The sequence below is a fragment of the Talpa occidentalis genome, unplaced genomic scaffold (assembly GCF_014898055.3).
Source record: "Talpa occidentalis isolate TD23 unplaced genomic scaffold, MPIMG_talOcc4v2.1 talOcc4.6, whole genome shotgun sequence".
In the NCBI taxonomy this organism is placed as follows: domain Eukaryota; kingdom Metazoa; phylum Chordata; class Mammalia; order Eulipotyphla; family Talpidae; genus Talpa; species Talpa occidentalis.
In genome coordinates, this window is record NW_023604972.1 from 80,639,368 (window position 1) to 80,665,086 (window position 25,719).

Sequence of the window (25,719 nt, forward strand, 5' to 3'; positions counted from 1 at the left end):
AAAAAGGCACTTTTTAAAAACTGAATTCCATGTGAAAATGAAAATCTCCACCCCAGGTTAACACAAAGATAGTAGATAACTCTCACTGTCCACCCACAGAGCATAATCCAAGATGGGCCATGATTTCGAACTGATTAGAAAATTCAGAAATTACTAAAGTCCTTCAAAAGTCATTCCTTATAATTCAGTCATCAAAATTTCTCAAAAGTTCCTAAAAAAAAAAATTGCAAAACTTCTCGTTCAGTGATATCTTAACTATATGTTATCATCAAGAAGAATGTCTATCTGAAACGCTAGAATTCAATTAACCTCCTGTGAATAGCATTGTACCTTTCCTGGGTAAGCTTAAAAAAAGAAATGAATCCATTCTGTTAGCAAAGAATTTAAGGAAAAACATGAAGTCTATCAATTACTTACTTCACGATGATAATATAATAGAATCACAATTGCCAAAAAGAAACTAACATTGTTTTTCTGGCCCTTGAAAATCATGTCTTCCTGGAAGAGAAGGTAAATATTGATTTTCACTGACAGTATTTTGAAATATCTCTCACCTGAGTGATCAGATGCCAAACCACAACGAACACAAAGATCTTCATTTTAAAATTTCATTTAAATACCAATATCCGCCGCCATTTTCAAACCCCCCGGAAGATGGCGGTCGCGGTGCTCTCCTGACAGGAACTTCTCGCGGGAGAGTGGTGGGCGCGGTGCCCATTCCAAACAGCCGCCGGGCACTGGCACCGGCCACCGGCCACCCCTGCTTCCGCAGCATGGAGCCGGAGCTGGCGGCCCAGAAGCATCACCTGCCTCGGAGCCTCCAGACTCAACTCGGATGGCGCCGCTGGGCCTGCAGACACTCGGGGACGAGAGCCTGCGGACACCCCGATACCGGAGCCCAACAGCAGATATTCCCTTCGGCGAGGTAGCTCCTTCACATTTTTAACACCTGGCCCCCACTGGGGCTTTACTTTGAAAAGAAAACGAAGAGAGAAAGATGATGATGTAAGCCTTAGCAGCCTTGATCTGAAGGAGCCAAGCAATAAAAGAGTTCGACCTCTAGCTGGGGTCACATCCTTGGCAAATTTAATCTCTCCTGTAAGAAATGGAGCCGTCTGACGCTTAGGTCAGACACTACTGTCATTTGCCCTTCATAGTGACAACAGATACCCCGCTTCTGCCCAGCAGTTTTCAAGCAGATCAACAGTCCCAATGCCTACCAAGAGGAGTAGTGTTCTGTGGTCAGAAAAGTTAGATATCAGTATGAAGGAGTCTTTAACTACCAATGAAATCAAATGTCAGGAGGCAATATATGAAGTGTTCCGGGGAGAACTGGATTTAATTGAGGATCTCAAGCTTACAAGAAAGGCCTACCAGGACCCCATGTTAAAGTTGTCTGTTATGTCTGAAGAGGAACTTGCACATATATTTGGTGATTTGGATGCTTGCATACTTCTGCATGAAGACTTCTGGCATGAATAGGACAAGCAACCAAGCCTAATGGAACAGAGGAGCAGATTGGTCACATTCTTGTTAACTGGTTGCCAAGCTTGAATGCCTACAAAGGCTACTGTAGTAACCAGCTAGCAGCCAAAGCTCTTCTTGATCAAAAGAAACAGGATCCCAAGACTTCCTTCAGCGGTGTCTGGAGTCTCCCTTCAGTACACAACTAGATTTCTGGAGCTGCTAAGATATTCCTCAAAGTCATCTAGTCAAATACCCTTTACTATTAAAAGAATTTCTGAAACATACTCCAAAAGAGCACCCTGATGTTCAGCTTCTGGACGAAGCTATATCAATAATAACAAGGAGTTCTCTCTGATAGCAACGTGAGAAGAAAGGCGAATCAGAATGCCAATATTACATTGACAAACTGGAGTATCTGGATGAAAAGCAGAAGGACCCTAGAATTGATGCAAGCAAAGCATTGCTTTGCCATACAGAAGTGAAGAATGAAAATGGACATAAACTTTAAATTTTCCTGTTTCAAGGCATCTTGGTTTGGACTCCCCCTGTGAAACGGAATGAGCGTCTCTCTTACCAGGTTTACCGGCAGCCAGTCCCAGTCCAGGAGTTGGTTTTGGAAGACCTGCAGGATGGAGACGTTAAATTGGGGGGGTCTTTTCGAGGGGCTTTTGGCAACTCAGATAAAGCTAAAAATATCTTGCCCTCTTCAGGGCAGTCTCACACTCTGCAAGCCAACGATGTGTTCCACAAGCATCAGTGGGTCAGCTGTATTCCCACTGCCATGGCCACGTTCAGGCAGGTCTCCAGCCCGGATGAGCTGCAGGGTATAGCAGAGCTCCACGAAGGGCGTGAGGTGAGCGACCCCTCTGCCTGCAACGTCTGAGCCCAGAGGAGAGAGTCCAAGGCCTCTAGTGTGACTCAGATGGAAACTGAAGGAGACGTTTCAAAGTGCCGCTCTCCGGTGCCCACCACAGGTCACATCAAGAGCGTGAAAACCCACCCGACACAGCCTGGCTGCCGGAAAGCCAGGCACAAAGCCCCAAACAGTGGCAAAGGGAAGGAGACTTTGCTATAGAGGAAGCCCTGTGCGCTAACTAGTGGAGAGACTGTGAATTTATAAATGAGTACAGTTTGTTTTTCCTTGGAATGTGAGCGTGTAACGAGCATCGCAGGGTCACTTAATACCAGTCTTAACACCTATGGTTTGGGTGGTTGTCCCTTTTTTTTTTTTCCTCCCCAACGGCAGCTAAAGATATATATGCAGATTACTGCTAAAAAGCAGGGGTTTTTTTGTTTTGTTTTTTGTTTTGTTTTTTGTTTTTTTAGCTATGTTCTCAGGTTATTTAGAACATTCAAACCTGGTCTTTTTAATCCAATGAAATATTCATGAAATAACTTTTCTCCTCATCCTGCATTCATCATGATTTGTCAATACCAAACCATTGTGGGATTTACTATATTTGCCAAAACTTAAAATTTGGATTTTGCCAGTGTTTCTTTGATAGACCTGGCCTAGACTTTGAAGTTTTAACATTGGCATCTGACGTCTACAAGAAATAGATGTTTGTAATGTTTTAGCATTTACATCAAAATTTAAGTTCCTTGGAAAACATCAAACTTAATAGATTTTCCATTTTATCAAGTGGAATGCTATATATAAGTTTGTTTTTCACTGCACATTCCTCATTTTTCATTCATTTAACCAACCGATTACTTTTTTTATTGTAAAGTAGTTTTTAGTATTTGCTTTTATTTTTTTACTTTAATGCCTTTTCAAATTAGCATGTGTTTTTCTTCCTTGATTAAAAATGTATGTGTATGAGTGTGTGTGTATGTGTGTGTGTATATATATATATATATATATACTTATATATGTAAATTTTTTTAGTCATATTAACTTTACCAAGTAAAACCAAGTCATACAGTTTTTGAGCCAATTTTGAAAATTGCAATGTTGAAAGTAGCATTTTGGGGTGGCGAACACACAAAGCACCTTCTTGTGTTCTGGACTACTGAAAGGAAACCACCATCATGACTTTTTTTAAATATAATGTGCTTTTTTTTTTTTTTTTTTGTGGGACCCTCGCCGGTGGCTGGGAATCGAACTGACTCTGCAGAGGCTGTGGGCAGCCATGCAACCCAGCGCTCAACCGCTGCGCCACCAGGGGAGGCCCACATTTTTTTTTAATTTTATTTTTATATTCCCCATACAATTGCAACCCCCTTATTTTGACCCCAATACCTACTTTCCCCACCCCCCCATAGTGGGTCTCTGGTTCATAGTTGTTTGTTGATTTTGATTTTTTCTTTCTTATAGTTATTCTTTTCCTGGTCCCTTATTTAGGTTTTCTAGATTCCTGCTATGAGTGAGACCATCGGGTATTTTTCTTTTTCTTTCTGGCTTATTTCGCTGAGCATGATCCCTTCCAGCTCCATCCATGTTGCTGCAAATTGCATGGTATTTACTCAAAGGACACAGAAACATTAATTCCAAAGAGCACCTGCACCCCTATGTTTATAGCAGCACTGTTCACAATAGCTAAGCTTTGGAAAGAACCCAAATGCCCAAAAATAGATGACTGGATCAAGAAGATGTGGTACATATACACAATGGAATACTACTCAGCAATCAAAAAAGATAAACACCATCATAATTTATTGAAACTTTTAGTGGTGTCTGAAGATAAGAGGGAAAGCAATTGATGACTGATAGTAAGTAAAAAAAGAAGGAAAGGGAGAGTAGTTTTGTCTTAAAATTAAAATGTCTGGTTGTGCCAGAATGTGGAAGAATAGAGAAAAATCTAACATTGAGGGTATGTAATAAGTTGTAGTAGGTTTGTGGGGAAGTGAATTTTATTTGCCTTTGTTTGTAAAACCTGCAAATAATGGGTTTGAAGAGAAACAATGACATGTGTTGGAAATTTGACTGACCGTATTGCATTATTTGGTTGATTTATTCATATGATGGAAACAAGACTGATTAATTTTTTATTGTAAATGTTTCTGTTAAAATGAGATCCTAGTCTTAAAATTCTTGTCACGGCAGATTTACAATGTTGATCCATCCAAGTAAATGTTGACTACTTTGTGAAATATATTTGGCCAGTGAAAATGAAAACAAACAAACAAAAACCTGTAAATAGATCAATCCAAATGATTTCTCTGTATAAATGAATTATATAATTAAAAAGAATCACACACTAAAATTAAAAATTAAAAAAACCAATATCCATCAAAAATATATTAAAAACATGAACGCAAAAATGTAAACAATCATTTAAAAGAAGGTAAATTTATAATAACGAATAGGTCTGTAATTCTAGAATATACTAACAAAGACTGGGATGTAGGGAGGATACGGAAGATGCTGTATTGCTAAATAAAAAATTCCCTCTTCACACGGAGGGAGTCGGAAATTATGCTTTTACTCTTGGTTTTGATGTTCAGATAATGCTGAATTATTCTGTTAATAAACAAACCATGAATCAAAAGAACACATATAGTAATTCTATATTTATCATTGTAATCAATTGTGAAACACATTTATTCTTTTTAAAATAAAGGACTAACACAAGGATGTTCCTCATCATGATTTGTATTTAGCATTATTAATAATATTAACTGTATTATATGTTCTATGTAATAATTACTTGATCCTTGTTTTTAAAAAAATTGCATGAAAAACTGTTATTTCCATTTAATATATTTGGAAAATGAGACTTAGGGGGGTTAATTTGCCACTTACGGGGGTTAGAGTCTTGCTGTTAATAAGTGGTAAAGCCAGGTGTTCAGATCAGGTTTACCTGACACTAATGCTCAGAATATCACCAAAATACAACATATCCCTCATTTTACAAGAACTACTGGCCAATTCAGTAATGAGGGAAATAGAAATAAGAGGTACAAAATTATGGGGAATATGAAGAAATGGCTATTATTTGATTAAAACCTGGTTTAATGTAGAATCACCCCCCGCCCAAAAAAAGCTGAAATATGTTTTAAGTAAGAATAGTTGGGGACGTTTGTGAAGTTATAAAAGAAAATATGTCAAATATTTTCCTTGATAAATTAAAGACATGTTAAAAATGCAATGGAACTATATATCATTATTAAAACAAAATATTTAGGAATAAACTTAAAAGGAAATGTATGGATTGTATATTAACAAATTTACAAGAATTTCCCAAGAGTTATGTTATCAAGTCTTATATTCCTTGCAATTATTTTCTAGTTTCAATGCCATTGCAAACAAAAAAAAAAACAAAAACAAAACCCTCATTTCTCCCCTCCAGAGGGTATTGAAGAAGCCTGAATCTAAAAGAAAAAAAAAGATTACATTAAAAAGATTATTTTTAAAATAAAAAAATAGCATATATATTCCCTTGCCCTACTATTTATAAAATTTTGCTATGAAATGACAATAATAACAAAACAATAAAATAAAAATAAGTTTGGCACTTATAAATAACCAATAGAATGATGAGTGGAACAACACAGAATTTCCTCAAATTTCCTCAAATATTTCTTATATGGGAACTTAATAGGTGTTCATAAGTTAGAGAAAACACTATCAAAAAATGGGGGAGGAACAACTATGTAATTATGGCGAAAAATGCTATCTAGACCATCTGAGATGGAATAAAAACATTAAATATGAAAAAAATACCAGATATTAAAACAGTAAGCCATAGGATGATGTTAACCAGATGGCAAAATAGGAGCTCTGGACCTCATTCCCCACAGAGACACCAATTTAAGAACAACATATAGTTCAAAAATTCTTTATGAGAATCCCAGAACTCAAGTTGCAATGCCCCCATGCCAGCTCAAAATCAAGAAGAATCATAGTGAAATGAATCAGAAAAGCTATTTCATGTTATCCCTAAGAGCCATTCTCCATGTCTTCTTTCAGAGGGAGAAAGCGGATGTACATTCAATGTTGTCTTGGGGTAGGGGAGCTGCTAAAGGAATTGGCTTTTGTTTCACTTGGAGCACTGCTGGAGAAGCAGAGTACTTTGGAAGCATGAGGGCCACTGACAACAAAAAAGAGTTCAGCCATGCTAGAGAACATGAAGTACTGCAGACAGACACCAGAGGGAACAAGAGTTTTAAGTTCCTAAGAAAAAGAAACTGGCAAATCTCATTAATTGAGTGAGTACACACACAAGTCCAGAGAAGATGCATTCTTCAGGAGATGCATCCCATAACTTCTAACCATGGTTACTGGTGAAGGTATCTCCTGTACAAAGGCAGCTTATAAAGACTAGAGGAGGTGGTTGCTTCTCAAATGTACAAATCATGGCAAAAATAATCAAGTGCACACCAAAAAAATGAGGCATATGGTCTATTCAAGCCACACAACAAATTTCCAGAAATTAATACTAAAGAGAACTTTATGAATTATCCTGCAAAGAATTTAGAATAGTTGTCTTCAAGAAGTTCAGTGAGAAAAGAGCACAGATGACTGAATAAAATTACTAAAATGCATAAACACAATGAGGATTTTAACAGAGAAACTTGTATTTAAAAAAATGAAACAAAAATTCGGGAGCTGAAGGATGCAGTAACTAAATTGAAAATAATCACTAACGGGATTCAACAGCAGACTTAATCAAGTACAAAAAATTAATCAGTGTACTCAATAAGTCATTTGAAAAGATAGCTTTAGAGGAAATAGAGTTGTTTTTTTTTTTTATGGTACAACATAAAATGAAACTAATATACATGTTATAGGAGTCTCAGAAAGAAAAGAAAGGGAAAAGAGCTTATTTGAAGAAATAATGGCTAAAATCCTCACAATATTGATGTAGGAAATAAATATACAAATTCAAGAACAAAGACTCCAATACGGTAATTCAAATCTTGAAAGTAGCAAAAGCGACTCATCATAGAGAAGGGAGCCCCCATACAATTGCCAGTGAATTGCTCAGTAGAAACATTACAGACCAGAGGAGAGTGGAATGATATATATTCAAGGGCTGAAAACAAAACAAAACAAAACAAAACCAACAATACTACATTGACCAAAATCTTCCTTCAAAAGAAGGAAATATAAAGACCTCCCCTGATGAACAAAGTCAAGGGAGTTCATCCCCTCCTAGATCTGTCTTATAAAAAGTACTAATGCGCCTCCCTGGTGGCACAAGGGGTTAAGACTCAGCACTACGAAGCTCTCCACAGCCTCTGCAGCAAGAGTTCTATCTCTGGCCTGCCAGAGAGCTACATGGTGCAGCAAGCCTCTCCTATCTTGCCCGCTGCTCCCCTCAGCAGTATATTTCAGTGAACCTGCCTGTTCTGTTCCCACTCTGTCTCTGGTGAATCCTCTCACCCCCTGCACCTCTGGCTTGTACCCCAGTTTTTGTATGTGTAAATAAATAAAATAAATCTTAAAAAAATAGCAAATGTTCCAGGTTGAAATAAGAGGACACTAGACAGTGACACATAATTATATGAAAATATGAAGCTCTCTGGTAAAAGTAAATGTTTAGAGAAACAGAAGCCTGTGGTGCATAAATCATTTTAAATTCTGGACAGATTTTAAAAGATAAAAGCTTTAAAATTACTATAAAACTGCTAGTGATAGATAACCGGTGAAATTGAAAACATATAGGGGGAATATAAAAAAATAATGTTTTTATTTATTATTAAAGTTATCAATTAAGAATGGGTTTTTTATAAGCACAGTGTGTTTTATGTAATCCCTTTAAGAACCACAAAGAAAATATCTATACAAGACGTACAAAGGAAAATGAGGAGATATTTCCAAATCATATACCTGATAAGGAGTTGATATCCAGAATATATAATGTGCAGTTTTTGAAATCAAAGTACCAATGAGTGACTATTACTACATTCTGAGACAAGAATGTCTCATTGTCACAGATTATTTCTTCTCCTCCAAATCTATTATATCCTCTTATGTTTACTGTGTTCCTCCCTCGCCCTCCTCCCACAATATTGGTAAGAAATGTTGAAGTGAATAGGATGGAAAAATTTCAAGGAGGTAGGAATAGAAGGCATAGGAAGGAATAAGAATTTAAGAAATCTAAGGGGAAGAAAAAAGTTTGGGAGTAGAAAAGAGTAACGACGGCATAACACAATCACAGAAAATAATTATGATTAGTATTTCATGTCTTCAATATATGAATATTTGAGAAAAACATATTACAAAAAATGTTTATCCTCCAAAATAAAGAAATGCAAGTCATTTACCAAGTCGTCAGACTTTACTAATTATAGTTAGTGACTTTGTTGAACACCATAGGTATGTAATCAGCAAAATTTAACCAGTGAGAAACCCTCTAAGATATATGGCCCTGTTCTTTCAACAAAAAATTATAGAGCGAAAGAAAGGAGAAAAGAGAAATTCCAAACAAAGAAAAATTAAAAATTATTTTAAGAATCAGAAAAAAATGATATGAAGAAAATTTATGGGTGTTTTTGTTTTAAAATAGATTATTTATTTATTTATTTACTTATTTATTTATACAAGAACCAGGGTACAGGCCAGATTCATGGGAGGGTGAGAGGATTCACCAGAGACAGAACGGGGAACAGAACAGGCAGACTCACGAAATGCACAGCTGAGGGGAGCAGCAGGCGAGACAGGAGAGGTCTGCCGCGTCATGTGGGACCCTTGTGGGCTGGCCGGGATCAAACCAGTGCTGCAGAGGCTGTGGACAGCTTCACAGCGCTGCGATCAACCGCCTGTGCCACCAGGTGTTTTAATATTATTGAATATTAAGTAATTTTAAGATTATTTTTATACATGCTAAAATACTTACAGATGAAGTAATATTACATATTAGATTTGCTCCAATATAACCCTAGTATAGAAAAATGTGGGTAGAATTGCAGAAGAAATGTATTGAGAATTGTTGAAGCTGGATGATGATCACTTACATTACACGGTTCTCTCCACTTTTGCATATACCTGAAATTTCCATTATACATATCTTAATATGAAACTCATAAGGATTTTTCTCCTTTAAATCAAGGAAGAATAAATAATGTACTGTGCAAAGAGAAGGAGGTCCCTGTAAGCAGACGTCACCAAAATAAAATTTGTACTTATGTCTAAAAACTGTATGTTCACCATAACCTACAAGAAGTTCTGAAAACTATCAAAACAAGTTCATAAATTGCTAAGTAGCCCACAAAGACAGTAGCTGTACACATAATGATGGTGACAATGACACATGACCCTGCAGTACTACTCTGACAGGGATTTCTCCATTGTTTATTATCTGTGTTGTAAGAATGATGATTCATAGATCCAATCTCACCACTAAGTATCCACTAATCTTAACACAATTAGGTGCTACTTTTCTTCTTTGTGCTGAAGTTAAATACTCAAAGAAAAATGTTATTACTTGTAAATAACATTTAGCAAAAATCAATTACCATATCCCGGTCAAGTAAATTGAAAGTTTCCCAGAGTTTAATAAGCTTTTGCTTTTCAGACTTCCCCATACGCCCCCTCCTCCACAGGACTGTATTCTAAATACAATCATCTCTGGCACTCAAATACAACCTTTTAGACCTTTCTTTCTTTCAACGTTATAAAGCAATTTCTCCTTTTTTCTTAATTTTGAGAATATCAAAATTGCTAGAGCTTCACAATAAAAGGTGAATAGAATTTTTACAACAGGCATTTAAAAACCAGATTTCTGATGTTGTTCCTTTGCCACATTTTGGCCTCTAAATTTCATTTCCTAGGTTAGTTATAAGATGCTTTTCAGAATATTGCTTTCAGTAACCACTCCAAACAATGAAAATTGAAATCAGTTTCCAATGGTTTGACTTATCATTGGCTTCCTGGAAGGATAAAATAACAAATCACCCCAAACCTCAAGGCAACAAGGATTTTATAAATTAGATTACAAATATCAGGGGGAAAAATGTATTTCATCACATAGAAATGATTAACCATATCTTAGCTGGCAGAAAACAAATGAAAAGCAGAATAAACATAGTTTTCAATATGGATATAAGAGACAGACAAATATCAGGAAAATCTTAGCCAACTGGTTATTTCAATTAAAATAATCCAACAAATCATTTAGTTGTCTATACCATAAATGAACAACTGGTCAAATATCTTCTATAGGAGATATTACATATTCTATTGGCTAGCACAACTTATACATTCTACTTTTAATATTCTTAATATTTGATATAGAATACATAACCTCATTCCATGTTATTTGCCCAACAGATTCTCAGGGTTGAAAGTAGCTTTACATGTTATCTAATTAAATATTCCCCTTATTTCATGATCCTCTACATGGATAGCTAACTAATTTTTCCTACAGCACTGACAAGTAGACCATGATTCTACCCTTGAATAGTTCCAATCATTTAATCTACAAATACTAATGAGTACCTACCATGTGGCAGCACTGATTTAGGTGTAGGTATATCCCACTGAAAGTAGGGTGTTCCCATGAAAACTTTTCTAAGCCAAAACACAGAAGCAATTACCACTAATTTACATGAAAAAATTTTGCACTTGATCTTAGCCAAAAGGCTGAGAAATGATACATGAAAGAATTTTGAGTATTCACAGACCCAAAAACAACCTACCAACATCAAACCTAAACTCTCATTAACGTACAATAAAAACAGTAACGACACAGCACAATTACCTACTATATGAAATAATTCCTGTGAAGGAGTGAGGTGGGGCTATTCTTGATGCTAGGGGTGAGCACTTCCTCTATAATGGCTGCAAAAAAAAAAAAAAAAAAAAATCACACCGAATACTGTTTTCCCTTTTCACCATTTGTTATAAAATTGAAAATCCTCTTTGGCTTTATTTTGGTTAGTGAAAACAGGTGCTAATGGGGGTCTTTCTTAAAACCAAAATGATATAACATAAACTTTCAAAATACAGGGGATACCTTTACATGGATAGAGCTGTAAACAAAAGGACAAAGACCTCTGCTCTCAAAAACCTTACTTTCTGGCAACTCTCAAAAAGGAATTTACTACTCATAAACCATTTTACTTCATTTATTCAACAAGTAGTCACTGAGTAATAACATGGGTCAGAAACCCTTCACGGTACTGAAGAACCAAAGATGAGTAAAACACAGCAAGTCTCAGGACACTGTGAGAAAGTTATTGTACATCATTGAGGATGTAGAATAACATCAATGGATGTAGAATAACCAACACCAATAGCAGTGTTTAGCTCCCTGGTGTCACAGAGAGAATGCCTAATTACCCTGCCCTATGGAAGCCCCCCAGATATACTCACTTCCACACCACAACCTTGATTTAGAGGACATGCATTCCCTAGGCCTTTTCTTTTAGGTGCTCAGCACTCAAATTACTAGGAGGACCAGGAATTAAAACAAACAAGTGAAGTGAATTACAGGAGCACAAAGACAAAATCACTACATCTCCACATTTGGTTTCAAAATAAGAATGCAATGGCTATTATATATTTCTGTTGTAAAGAAATATCTACTCATTTTGAAACATTTACCACTAATTAAAAATTTCTAAAATCTCCACGTGAACTATATAGAACATATCTGTGTGGATTCACAGCTTTAGATATCCTTCTCTCCCCAAAATGGTTGCAAGTTATTAAAGTCCTCCAGTTCTTCAATCTCCTTCGTAAAGTAAACTGATAATATAGCTATAGGTATGGGTGAACCAACACAAATATAGTGGCAAATTCTACCTTTCCTGTTTCAGTCCTAGTTCTATTCATGAAACTCAAGAATAAATTAATATTTGAGAGGTGTTCAAATATTATTTTATTGAATTATATGTAGTTTGAACCACCTATTTCTCCAGTTACTGTTAAACTACGTCTCACCTCTGCCCCTAGTGCTTATTAAACAACATTCAATTAGTACGTCTATTCCTTGGTAATTCAGATTTTTGTATTTTCACTTCTTAAATTTCTTTATGTTTACCTGTCGCCTCCAATCTGTCAGGTTACTTTTTGTGTGTTGGATTTGTTTTTCTCCCATCTGTAGATAAGCTTGTCATGTTATTTATGCCACTATGGCCATTAATGACAAACGGGAGAGACATAAAGACCAAATCCTTCCATCACCTACTAGAGCCCTCTCTCTAAACAGATGTTTATGCAAGATTTTAGCCATTCGATTATGACTTTGTCTAATGTTACCATGAGCTATCTTTTTACATCTTAATCACAAAGTTACATGGAAGATTTTATCACATCCTTGCTGAAGTCCAGGTAGAAAGTTGAGCACAGCATGTCTCTGATATATTGACCCTGAAGGAAATGGAAATTAACTTAATTTGATATGCTTTTCTATTAATAACCTAATACAAATTCCATATAAGGAATTCCACTTTCTTTTGTCAAATTCCACTTTCTTTTTCAAGGCATACAAGAAATTTTTTTTAGCGATACATTTTAGAACTTTATCTAAGATTAATTGAGTCATTTATTTACCATCAACATTTATTAATTGGTTGCCTATGTTAAGCACTGGAAATATAGCAGAGGCAGACAAAAATTCCTGCTTTTGCAGTATTTCACTACTCTGGGGGGAAAAGCAAACAAACAATGTAAATAAGAACCATGTAAAAAGCTGGTGTTGAGTATCCAGGAGAAAAATGCAAGGAAGGCAGATAGCAAGTGGCTGAGAATGAGAGGGTCAGTTTTGATAGAGATGCACGGAAGACCTGTAAGAAAGTTACATTTGCAGAAAGCACTAAAGGAAGTAAGATTAATGTTCTAATCCCTAAAACTATAACTAGGGAGAAATCAATTTCCTCCCCCTCTTGAAAATTTGAATTGTTCGTTCCATCTCTACTATTCTGCTATATATTTCCTTAAAGACTTCAACAAGTTATTTAACATTTTTGTGTCTCCTCATTTGTGAATGGGCATGATAATAGTGCAGTTACTATGAAATTCAATGACACAGTCAGTAAAGCTGGAACATGCTAAGCACAACGCATTCATGTAGTCTGCCACTTTTCTGTAATGCAGATAAATTCTTAGAGAATCAATAAAGTAGGAATGTATGCCAATAAACCATGTGCATTTTGTTGTTTCAGACAGGATTCCTCCAAGCACATTATTTTCTCTCAAAGTGTGAGCAATCAATTACAAATAAGCCAAAAAGACTGAACACAGCACACTGGGGAGAAATACAGGACTGTTTCAGTTGTCCATTTACCCCATATACTTCCTCTTGCTTCATTTTGATCACATGCTTCTCCTTGCAAAAGCCTACTGCATGGATAACTTGGTTTGCTGTACATTTTGTTCTTGTGTCTGTAACATTAATTAACAGATGCTTGGGGATCACAACTAAAAGTTCCATGTCATTCTCACACATCAGATAGGCTATTTGCAGGAGGTGGGTTTCTTTACCTAGCTTAACTCTCCATGTCTATTCTAATTCTCTAATATGAATATATTATCCTTGAGGAAACATTTTATTTCCATGTATCCATTTTTATGTGAGATATGAATAAAATAAAGGATTTCTTTTAAATATACTGTGTCCCTCCTCAGAGCTCTAACAGAATCTGGAGAACTGGGGTTGGTGGCAGGATTAAAGTCTAAAATTTATGCTTATAAATTGACCTACTTTATGTAAAACACATTGTTTTATACATAAACAGATTCATCCACAAAGGATTTAAAATCATTTGATCCTGAGCTAACTGACACTATCAGTTGTGATTAAATACTAATAAATGATTTGAACTAGAAATGCCAAATAATTAGGGAGTCATTAAAGATCCAAACACACACATATCTGTACTGTTATTTCTCACTTTTAAAACTTTATCAAAGGTAAATTTGATATGACAAGAAATTTCTATTCTGTGATAGCTATATAATTACCAAATTTGGCAACAAGTATTTTTAAAAGATTGATGAAATGTCATACTTTTTAAAGATAGTATTATATGCACAATGCTTTTCTACAACATAATCTAATTATGTATTTAATTAATGTCAACTTTGGGATTAATTTTTAACTCTAAATTCTTTTTATTTTATTCAACTTTATAGTGATGATTTCTCAAACCTTCATAGTAGATACTACTAAAACACCCAATTATTAGTTTTATCTCAAATAAATTCAAACTAAAACTAAACTTGCTACTCAGTTATGTAAATAAGAACAAAAGGTATATTCTATATAACACAAGGAAAATAAAATACAGATACTTCTAGGTGAACTGTAGTATCATTTCACAGGAGAATTTATCCCAACTTTCACTTCTTCAGAAGCAGATTGTTTACAAGTTCAGTATTAGTGAAGACAAGACTACCATCCTGGTTCCTGACCAGTCTCTGCCTCTTAGATTCACCGAGGTAAATAAATCTGCAAACTCAAAGACCCCATTAGTCCCAGCAGTCATTTCACAGAAAATGCCATTTTTTAATAGGGGATGCCAATGAAAAGAAAGTGGCGAGCTTCCCTTAACCTGGCTCACTATTAGGATTGAGACTACAGAAAGCATAAGTTGTGTTGACTTGTGAAGGATCTACACACAGACTTCACTTGAACCGTCCAAAAGCTTTAGTAATAATATTTACTTTCATAATTTTTTTAAATTTTATGACAAAGAGACTATATTACCCAAGTTTTTAATTAGCTTGTATTTTCAATCACAACATAGACATTCTAAACTGAGACATTCAAAACTGCCTAGGTCATTCACCCATATATTAGCAGAATACTCCTTTTCTGCTTTTGTACAACATAGCATTAGCTATTTGTGACAGAGATTGTCCCACAAAGCTGAAAATAATTACTACTAATCTTATTTAAAAAAAGTTATGACTCCTAATCTAGAATATAAAGCAGCATCAGAACATCTTGTTTCCTCATAGAGTTGATCATCAAAACATTAATCACAGCTTTTCTTTGTTTGCGTATTTTAATCAGCACAAAGATTGCCTCTGGATCATAGGGAAGCACCAAGGCTGTGTTGCTGAATTCTGATATCACTGTCTTGCTCTATCTAAGTGGCACATGTGTCTTCCATTATTATCCCCATGTTTGAGGGCACTTGGACATTAGCTAGATTCATGATGACATGATGAGGAAATGTGTTTGATGAGAAGGTTTCTAAGGTTGATCAGGAAATAGTACCTGCAAAAATACATATAAAGAAACTAAGATCATACCAACATTTGTTTGAATGTTTGCTTTTATATATTTTTCTATTGAGGGACCACTGGTTTGCAACACTGTACATGAACCAGCGGTATGGGATCACACTTTTCAGAAGTATCCTTCCACACCACACCCACCACACCAAGGCAGAGTCCTCCACCACAGTCCATTGGGCCCTTACACACTTTGCCCTCCATGCTTCCCTTCCCCTCTGGTGGCCCAGTTTGACTGTCAGTTTCCTAGGATTTGGTTTTGGTTTTGTTTCTGTGTCCTAATAGATGGTTCGGTCATCAAAAACATTACTTACAGCATTTTTCAAGTGGCCACTCTAGTTAACATTTACATCTCCTCAGACTAAAGGTCCAAAAAGAAATTAGTTTTCACAAGCATTAAAAAATCAAATTATGTGTTTAGATGCTATATATCTTTAGTCCAGTGATACCTAACATCACCAACAGAAGTGTCATTTTGATAATGGCCATAAATAGGTAGGACTAATATAAATTTGACTATGGAGGAGTAAAAATATGTGTTTACTAGCACACAGGAAATGTATAAAGATAGATATCATATTTAAAAACTCATATTTAAAAGGTTTCCATCAGATGTATTCATAACCAAAATCTTTAAAGAAAACTAACTGAATTTTTATAATGGATCTTATGATAAAAATCAAGATATCCTCCCCAGAAATAACTGGATGATTTTGTACTTTTGTCTTTTTACTTTAATATGTATTTCTTTAAAATGCCACTCCAAATTTCTCCTTTTAAATCAATAAGTCTTACATTTCCTAAACATGACTTTAAATGATTATTTTATCCCATTTGGAATATTTTAAGGAAAAAAGAAAGTACAAAGTGACTTTAGGAGATAACATACGCTTTCAGACTGAAATAATAATCAGCATGAGGAAAAATGTTTAGAAGGAGTAAAAAATATCGTGACTCCTGCAAATGAGACTCAGACGTTATCACTGAAAATTCCAATTCCCTCTGCATGAGTACATAGTCAAGGAAGAAGGCTGCTATCACCAAAGAATGGACTATTTGCAATTGAAACACAAGATGATAACAACAGCGTAGCTATTACAGCCTGTGGTGTCTTCATGAGTGACCGCTCCAAACAGATGAGGGAAACAGCCAAACAGGATAAGGGCACTGAAATAATTGAAGGGATAATTAGAATCCTTTTGAATATTCCTAATAATGTCAGTGCCGATGATCTGCCCACCTCTATTCTAACCAGATAATTTTTCCATCTTTAGGTCAAGAGCAAAATCTTCCTGCACAGACACAAATATCTTTATTGAGCTATAATAATGTCTGCAGTCTGACTGCAACAGCTTTGTGAAGTATTAAATTTCATTCTTGCCTCTGAGACCCATACCTCTTTGCCTAAACATATTGCCTGTATTCTGACTCTTATTTTCTGTATTCCTTGTCTAATTACTCAATTTCTACCTGATTCTCTAAGCTTCCATACCTGCTTTGAATCCATAAGAACTTCCTGATCCTGTCCTTTTGGACCAGATAGAATCTAATTTAACTTATAACCTACTTCTTCATGACCACTGTGCATTCCCCTGGCACTCTGAGTCTTGATTTCAAACTCTCATCTCTACCATGGCTAACAACTTCTGTCAAGTGCCTAACCTTCTCTTATGTCCACCTACCCTTCTCAATTTTTACTTTTAATCACTTTGATTTATACAAGTCCTAGTTTCTGATTACAACATCTTCCTAATTGGTATAACCACTGTTGGTTTGTTCAATATCTGACTGCCGGTGTGAAAAAAAAAAAAAAAAACCTCTAAAATATGGCAATCATTTATTGACTACTAGTGTAGGTAGTTTGTTTATGTACAAGTGTGTGTACAATTTTAACAAAAATCTAGGAATATACATATCATACTTCTCATTTTACAAGGAGGAAACAAGAAACCCAAAAGTACAGCAAATTTTCCAAGGCTATTCCACTAATAAAAGGTAAAAGAAGAGACAAATACATTTCTTTCTGGCAATAAGATCATTCTCTATGTGAAACTGTTACCTGGGTGTCCTCAGCATATGCTACCCCTCGTTATACCTACCTTATGTGGTCCCTCCCAATCTGGTTCACATGATTTGCTTTACCTAATAGGACAGGATGCAAGCAAAGGATCTAGAGAAAGGTTTACACACCTAGCAGCTCTTATTTATTTGAAGCAACTTTTCTTGCAGTCAGCCACCATATAAAAATTTTGACTATCATTGTTTTGGGTGATGTGTCTGTAAAGATGTCTTTGAGGTGCATGTCATGTAGTGTTTTGCCTATATTTCCTTCTATATATTTTATGGTTTCATGTCTTATGTCTAGTTCTTTAATCCATTTTGAGTGTTTTTTGTGCCTGGTGTGAGGTAGTAGTCAAGTTTCATTCTTTTGCATGTGGCTGGTGGGAGTGCAAACTGTTCCAACCACTATGGAAAGCTGTGTGGAGATTCCTCAACCTACGAAAGATAGAGCTTCCATAAAATCCAGCAATTCCATTCCTAGATATTAACCCGAAGGACACAGAAACATTAATTCCAAAGATCACCTGCACCCCTATGTTTATAGCAGCACTGTTTACAATAGCTAAGCTTTGGAAACAACCCAAATACCCAAAAATAGATGACTGGATAAAGAAGATGTGGTACATACACACCATCGACTATTACTCAGCAATCAAAAAAGATAAACTCATGCAATTTGCAGCAACATGGATTGAGCTGGAAGGGATCATGCTCAGGGAAATAAGCCAGAAAGAAAAAGAAAAATACCCAATGGTCTCACTCATAGCAGGAATCTAGAAAACTTAAATAAGGGACCAGGAAAAAGAATAACTATAAGAAAGAAAAAAATCAAAATCAACAAACAACTATAAACAAGAGACACACTATGGGGGGGTGAGGGATTGGGGTCAAAATAAGGGGGGTACAGTGCTCGCTTCGGCAGCACATATACTAAAATAATGGGGGTACAACTGTATGGAGAATATAAAAATAAAAAAAAAATAAAAAATAAAAATTCTGACGAATCTAAGTCTGGCATGCTCTAAGTAAGCCCAAACGTATTACATGTAGAAGTCATTTAGAAGAGCTGAGAGGTGCCAGGTATGTTAGTGAAGCTTTATGACCCTTCCAGCCCAGACCAATTACTGAACAAATGCAGTCAGACAATTAAAACCACACAGAGCAGAAGACTTAGGCAAATCATGCTCATAAGAAATAATGAAGTTGTTATAAGCCACACAGTACAATTCAGAACTTGCAGACTTAGAAAACAAAATTCCTTCTCATTCTCAGTCCCTCCTGATGGCAAACTGATAAAATCCAGACAACTGTGAGCAAAATGTGGTCTTAAGATAAATATCAAATCAACAACTACTGATATGATAAACAACAATAAAAATTCTCCTAAAATCTTTGTAAGATCCACTTAGTTAGAAGGCAAAGGCTTCTAAAAATCTTAAGGTGGTTGTTCCATAGCATCTGACTCTCATTCTAAAATAGAAAATTATCTTAAAGAGATTTGTAGGGGTAGCATTTATTTAATTAGAATGGAATATAATGGAATACATGGGAAAGCCACAACAATTTTAAAGGAATGATATCATATTGGGCTAAAAGGAAAAGAAGCAGGACAAAATGGAAAGAGACTTCCAAATTTTTACTGTGATAATAGAGGCTAAGAAAGTTATTCAGTTGCAAACATGTGGTATTTCTTGTGGGGGGGGGGAAGGATGACTCAGAGGACAGAGCCAATAGCCAATGAAAACAATGGAACCCCTTTTATGAAACTTTCTTTGCCACTCGATTTGAAGAAATTGATAACATGTTCCCAGATGGATTTCAAAATTGCTGTGAAATTGTAATTCCTATGTGTCTGCTTCCCTTATTTTGAATGGCCAGGTTCATTTCCAAGGACATAATAATCCCTGTCTCATCATTGTATGCTGGGGAAGGTTGTATTGATCTCTTGAGAGATTAATTTTCTCAATCAAGAGAATATATCACTGAAGAGGCTCAACTTCAGATATGTCTCATTTAGATAATAAGATCATGGAACTAGAACCTGAGAATTACTACTGTAATGTGTTGAAACTCTCAAAGCAGTGACCAGATGAAAGATTAAGATGCTTGTCACTTCCCTGTTCGAATATGCTATTCCTCACACAATGAAGTAGCAAATATGCTGTTTCTCACCAAGGAAGAAGCTTCTATTTTTTTCTCCTAGACCATGAGCTAGAGTTGTGCTTCACTTTTTCAATAGACCACAACAGAAATGATTTCCTGGGACTTCTGAGTCCAAGCCTAACATATTCTATTTCTTCTGTATGGGAAGTCAGCTGTCATTCTGTTAAGAAACTCAGATTAGATCACTGAATGTTGAGACACCACATGGGGTGTTTGATGGTTAAATTTATATGGTAGTCCTCAATACTCAGATATTTAGTCAAAAACATTTGGACACTGCTTTGAAGATATTTCTCAGGTGATATTAATAGTTAGCAGGTCAAGTAAAGCAGATTACAGTCCATAATTGAGTGGAATTCATCCAATCATTTGAATATCTTAAGAAAATAGACTGATATCCTCTCAGGAAGAGGGAATTCTATCAGCAGACTATCTTCAGGTTTAAGTTATAGTATCAGCTTCTCCCTGGGTCATTAGCCTCTTAAATTCACCCAGATTTTGTCTGGTTGATCTCCACAATTACTTGAGTGAATTCCTTAAAATCAATATTTCTGTGTATGTGCACATGTGCATACATACACATACACTATGTTAGTTCTGTTTTTCAAAAAAAAAAAAAAAAAAAAACAAAACCCTGACTAATATTGAGAGAGAGAAACAATACAGAGAAGTCAATAAGGAAGCATACATGTGAAAGAAAAATTCTTGAACTTTCCAGGCCAAACCATTCACTCACTGAACGCCGCCAAGTTTATACAACGTGATAAAGAAGAATCACCCTACCAATCTTTGACCAAATATCTGACCCAACAAAACTGACAAAAATAATAAATTACTACTTTAAATCACTAAGTTTGGGGTTCATTTCACAGCATTAGGTAAGTAAAACCTCTCCTTTTCTTCAGGCCACTTTCTCTGCATTATTCCAGCCACTCTCTCCATCCTAGAGATGAGTTTAATCTTTCTCAGTTTCAGCTCTGAGGGCAGTCTAAGATCAGCCTGTAACTGAGGCATTACCAACCTTCAATAAGTGAAGCCCCAATTTCATTCAAGCCAATTATTTTGGATCATATTTGCCTTTTTATAATGATCATATGCGGGAGGTAGGATTTTAACAGCTATACCAGCCATCTAACAGCTTAAGCCTTCATTTAAAGATCTATTTATGAAAACAGGAAAGGGGTTAAACCCAGGAAGAGTTACTCAAAGGTGAAAAGGAAGGTCAGTTCTCTTACAAAAAATTCTATTGGTCCATTGGTCCAATAGTCTCTAAGTTACAATCAATTCAGGAATGGAGTTACTGCAATGCAAGAAGCAAAGCTGCAGTTGTCACCGAATCACCCGATGACATGCAACAAAAATAATTGGACACAGCTTTACAGCCCAAGAGAACAGTATTAGTGGATGGGAATGGTCACAGAAGCCTTTGAGAATCCAAGAGTAATGAGGTCAATTAAATCCTGTCTATCTCTTTTCAAAGAAAATGTCACACTGTATCTAGCCTGAGACCCAGACTCAGGACACAGGCAGTGCTATACGATGTGGCCAACGAGAGTGGATGCAGAATGCTATTTAAAGCTGCTCCCCGGCCACCGGAGGAGGGTCCCACATGGCGCGCAGACCTCTCCTGCCGCCCGCTGCTCCCCTCAGCAGTGTGCTTCGAATTCTCTCACCCTCCCACGCTTCTGACTGTACCCAGTGCATGTATAAACAAACAAACAAACAAATAAATAAATGTGCTGCTCAGAATAAAAAGTCACTGTAATTTTGAACATGCATCTGTCAATGCAGAAAAACAGCACATTTGTGGGTATGTTTATTTATGTGAAAAGTGTACCCTCATTAGCACAGTAAATGAAAGGCTGAAGCCAAATTTCAAGTCAGTTTTCTGGGCTCTGTAATAGGTACAAGAGTAAAATTCAGTAAGCATACTTGTCACCGTGCTTATTCAATTCCTATGACATGAGAAATATTGTAGTAGAAGTGAGAAATTAGTAAAGATATGGAGAATACCTACACTCAAAAATTTTGTAATATTTCTTTTAATTGTAATCCACTTAAAAAAGCGCAAACCAATTATTTCTGCCTCTTTCTGCCATAATTTCCTCTTTCTGTTAAAGACAGAAAGAAGAAGTAAAGCTCTTGAGCACACACAACTCTGAGAAATCCCAGTCACTGGTTACATCTCAGCATCAACCTTCCCCTCCAGATACGCCTACAAGGAAACAGTGTCAATAACAAACATGGTTCTTTGTCTATGCTGGTCCCTCATTACTCTTTAATAATTACTTGTTCCTGCCTCAGTTTACTCCCTAACAAATATCCCACAGTGATTAATCCAATACATTCCATTCTTTTTAGGCATCTCCTCTGTTCCCGGTCCTTTAACAAGTAAGATATTTCTCTTAGTACTAAGTGCAAACTATAAACTTGTAATATTCTCCTTCTCTTTTTTCAAAGAGGCAAAGCCCTGGTGCATGCTCATCTCATTCCTCTTCCTGCTGATGCTTCCTTCTTACACTTGTAATGTCATCCCCACCTGAAGCCAGCTCAGAGACATTGACAATCCATCAAGTGTCCCTTTCTCTCTATCATAAAGAAGCAGTATGGTGGAATGGTTTCAATCCTAATACATTCACCTGTTAGTATTACCTTGGGCAAATTATGCAACCTCCTAGTGCTTACTCTATACTTTCAAAATATGAATAATAATAGTACAGGTTCCCCCATATCAAAAGTATTGATTGAGTATGCCTGTGAAATCATTCATGAGCTTCAAAGGCATAAAGCTAAGAAGCAATTACCATTAATTTATACAGAATTATTTTGAGCATTCCCAGATCCCAAAAGTCACCCACCAAATCATACCAAATAACACATCAAACCAAAAATCATGATAATATGCAGTAAAAACAGGGGTGATCTCATACATACACTACATGCATAACATCAATCCTGGAGAAGGAGTTTATTGGAACATTCTCACTGCCAGGGTGTGCACTGCCTCTTGATTCAAATCCTCTTTGGGTTTTTTACTAGGTTACGTTGGCAACATAGTACCAATGCAGGTTTTTCTTTTTCTTTTTTTTTTAAGATTTATTTATTTATTTATACAAGAACCAGGGTACATGCCAGTTGCATGGGAGGGTAAGAAGATTCACCAGAGACAGAGCAGGGAACAGAATAGGCAGACTGACGAAATACACTGCTGAGGGGAGCAGCGGGCGAGACAGGAGAGGTCTGCTGTGCCATGTGGGACCCTCGCCGGGCGGCCGGGATCAAACCAGCACTGCAGAGGCTGTAAACAGCTTCACAGAGCTGCGCTCAACCGCCTGCGCCACCAAGGGAAGCCCCAATGTAAGTTTTTCTTAAGAGAAGTGGTGTAACATGAGATTTTGAAAATTAAGAGTTACCTGTACTTATTTCATAGGTTTGTTATGAAGATTAATTAATTAAAGCATTTAAAATACTGCCTGGGGGCCTCCCCGGTGGCACAGCGGTTGAGCGCTGGGTTGCAAAGCTGCCCGCGCCCGAGACGCTGGTTCAATCCCCGGCTGCTCCCCGGCCACCGGAGGAGGGTCCCACATGGTGCGCAGACCTCTCCTGCCGCCCGCTGCTCCCCTCAGCAGTGTGCTTCGGTCCTTCTGCCTGCTCTGCTCCCCACTCTGGCTCTGGTGAATTCTCTCACCCTCCCGTGCTTCTGACTGTACCCAGTGCATGTATAAGTAAAACAAACAAACAAATAAATAAATAAATAAATAAAGCATGCCTCTACTAAAAAAAAAAAAAAAAAAAAAAAAAAAATAAAATACTGCCTGGTACATATTCAGCACTCAAATATTGCTAGCTATTAGGACCTTCAATCTTCCTTACATTTTTTTTTTTTTTGGCTTCAATTGTTTTCTTAATTCCTCCATGTCTTTAAGACTGTGTATTTTTTGTCCTCCTATTTCAGTGCCATTCTTCTTTTGAAACAGTGGTCTATAGTTACTGCTAAACTTGCTCATAGCTTCCTTACTAATTAATTTCTAATCATTTCAATTGCAGTTCTCCAAACAAATAACTTCCCAGACTCTAGCTCCAAAGCTCTGTTTCTATTCTTATCTTTTTTTTTTTTATTTCTCTGGCCACTGACCACGGCTTTCATTTCAAACTTTCCTCTCTGATTTACCTGCATAATGTTGGATGCTCCTGATTTTCCTTTCACCATCCAGACCTCTTTTTCTGATTCTCTGGTCTTTTCCAGCACTCTATTTCTAAAGCAAGTCATCCCTTGAGGTCTGGCTCTACTCTCTCTCCTTCTCATAATGCAATGGGCAACAAGACTATGCAAAAGCACTTTTAGTGCCTTGGGAAGAATCACATATGTTTGAGCACTTTAATGAATCATTATATAGTGTTTTTAGCTAAAATACCTTTAGATATAAGCAGAATCCTACTGATCCAGATCAGCAAATTATATTTTTGAAGTCCTTAATTAGAAAATATTCACATGCAATGTGTGACTGGAAAATGTGGTACTTAAGAACTGTTGAAGAACCAAGTTCACTGTCACTATAATCCAAGTGCTCTAACACACATTTCTGATCACAGATGGCACTAACTCCTGACCATGAGACTAGAGCTTCTCTAAAAGACTAAGTCATGTTTTTAAAAGTGATTTTTTTTTATTGTTGCTGTTAATACAAACTGGTGTGGTTTCTCAGTTTCTTAATTTCATTTTAGATTGAAAACACACACACACATGCACACACACACACAAAGACACACACACAACCACTGGCTCTCACATACTGAAGAAACTTCCAAAATTACTATGACAAATGTTCAAGTTACAATTATGAATGCCCTATTTTATAAAAATACTCTATATTACAAACATGATAGTTACATTTCCCATTGAAATTATCCTGAAAACAGCAACAAATCTGGAGATTTACACTTCAGAAAACCAAGTTTCACTCTATTGTCTCAAAAATGTAAAATTATAATTTAAATTGGAAATATTGAGCAGTGAATACAAGCAGTTATGTTTGAAGCAAGAGCTTGTAAGTGGTGAAAATGCAAAAGATAAAAAGGGAAATGCAGAACAATCTGGAAGTGGAGGGTGCATCATAGGGAATTTGATAGTTAAAACATCATTGCACAGTCACCAATCACAATTTGGGAACTTTAAGTGAGCACTGCATTGGCCACAAATTTATAAGATATGTTTTAGTGCTCACCTGAAATCTAGACTTTTAATTACTGCAGAGGCCGAAATGAGCTTAACTTCATGGCCACTCAATGAAAACAAAAAACAAAAAACCCTGAGATACAGCCCCATGAAAACATCTAATTGAATACATACTATTTAAATCAATTTTGAAAACACCTTGAAAATAAAAAAGCACGAGCTAGAGAGAAATTTTGGCTATGAGCAATGCTTCAGAAGCACAATCAAACAAGCAGCAGGGAAAAAATGACTTGTAGCATCATCGAAGATTGTTTTAGAATCACTGTAGGAGGTAGAATTCCTGAGACACGGGAAGTTTCGGGGAGTACTGAGTTGCAGGATGGGTTGAATCTTTTTCGACTCAAAAAGATTCAATTGAGATGACAAAGTCTATTTTTACAAGGCAAAGCATCGTGAATAATCAAGAATCTAAAAATAAACTGGACATTTACTGAATACTAGGAAGAAAACATAGATATGAATTACGTAACTACTTTATTAGTCATGTACACCTGTAAGGTAGTCTGTCAAGGCATCTTATTTGCCAAGGAACTTGAAGATATTCAAGTAGAAATAGGAAGATATTCTGAACACGATATAAGCATTTTAGTTAGCATGATATTAACTAGGAAAAAATGTTGAACTTGTAACTATTTTAGCAAACCTTTCGAAGTACTAATAT

At 36.2% G+C, this 25,719-nt stretch overlaps 1 protein-coding gene and 1 pseudogene across 6 annotated transcripts in view; one reads left to right on the forward strand and one right to left on the reverse strand.

Annotated features, from left to right (window-relative positions):
* LOC119260264 (cAMP-specific 3',5'-cyclic phosphodiesterase 4D-like) overlaps nt 1-25,719 on the reverse strand; it is a 445,519-nt gene that overhangs the window by 49,811 nt on the left and 369,989 nt on the right. For 3 of the 6 annotated variants that reach the window (XM_037529227.2, XM_054687953.1, XM_054687949.1), the window contains exon 1: nt 555-673. The exons of the other annotated variants lie outside the window; for them this stretch is intronic. In XM_037529227.2, the coding sequence (XP_037385124.1) occupies nt 555-599 (45 nt within the window). In that variant the 5' untranslated portion in view covers nt 600-673. Of the gene's footprint in view, nt 1-554; nt 674-25,719 lie in introns of those variants that run through there. 6 annotated transcript variants of the gene reach the window in all.
* Nucleotides 744-3,172, forward strand: LOC119260261 (neuroepithelial cell-transforming gene 1 protein-like; annotated as a pseudogene).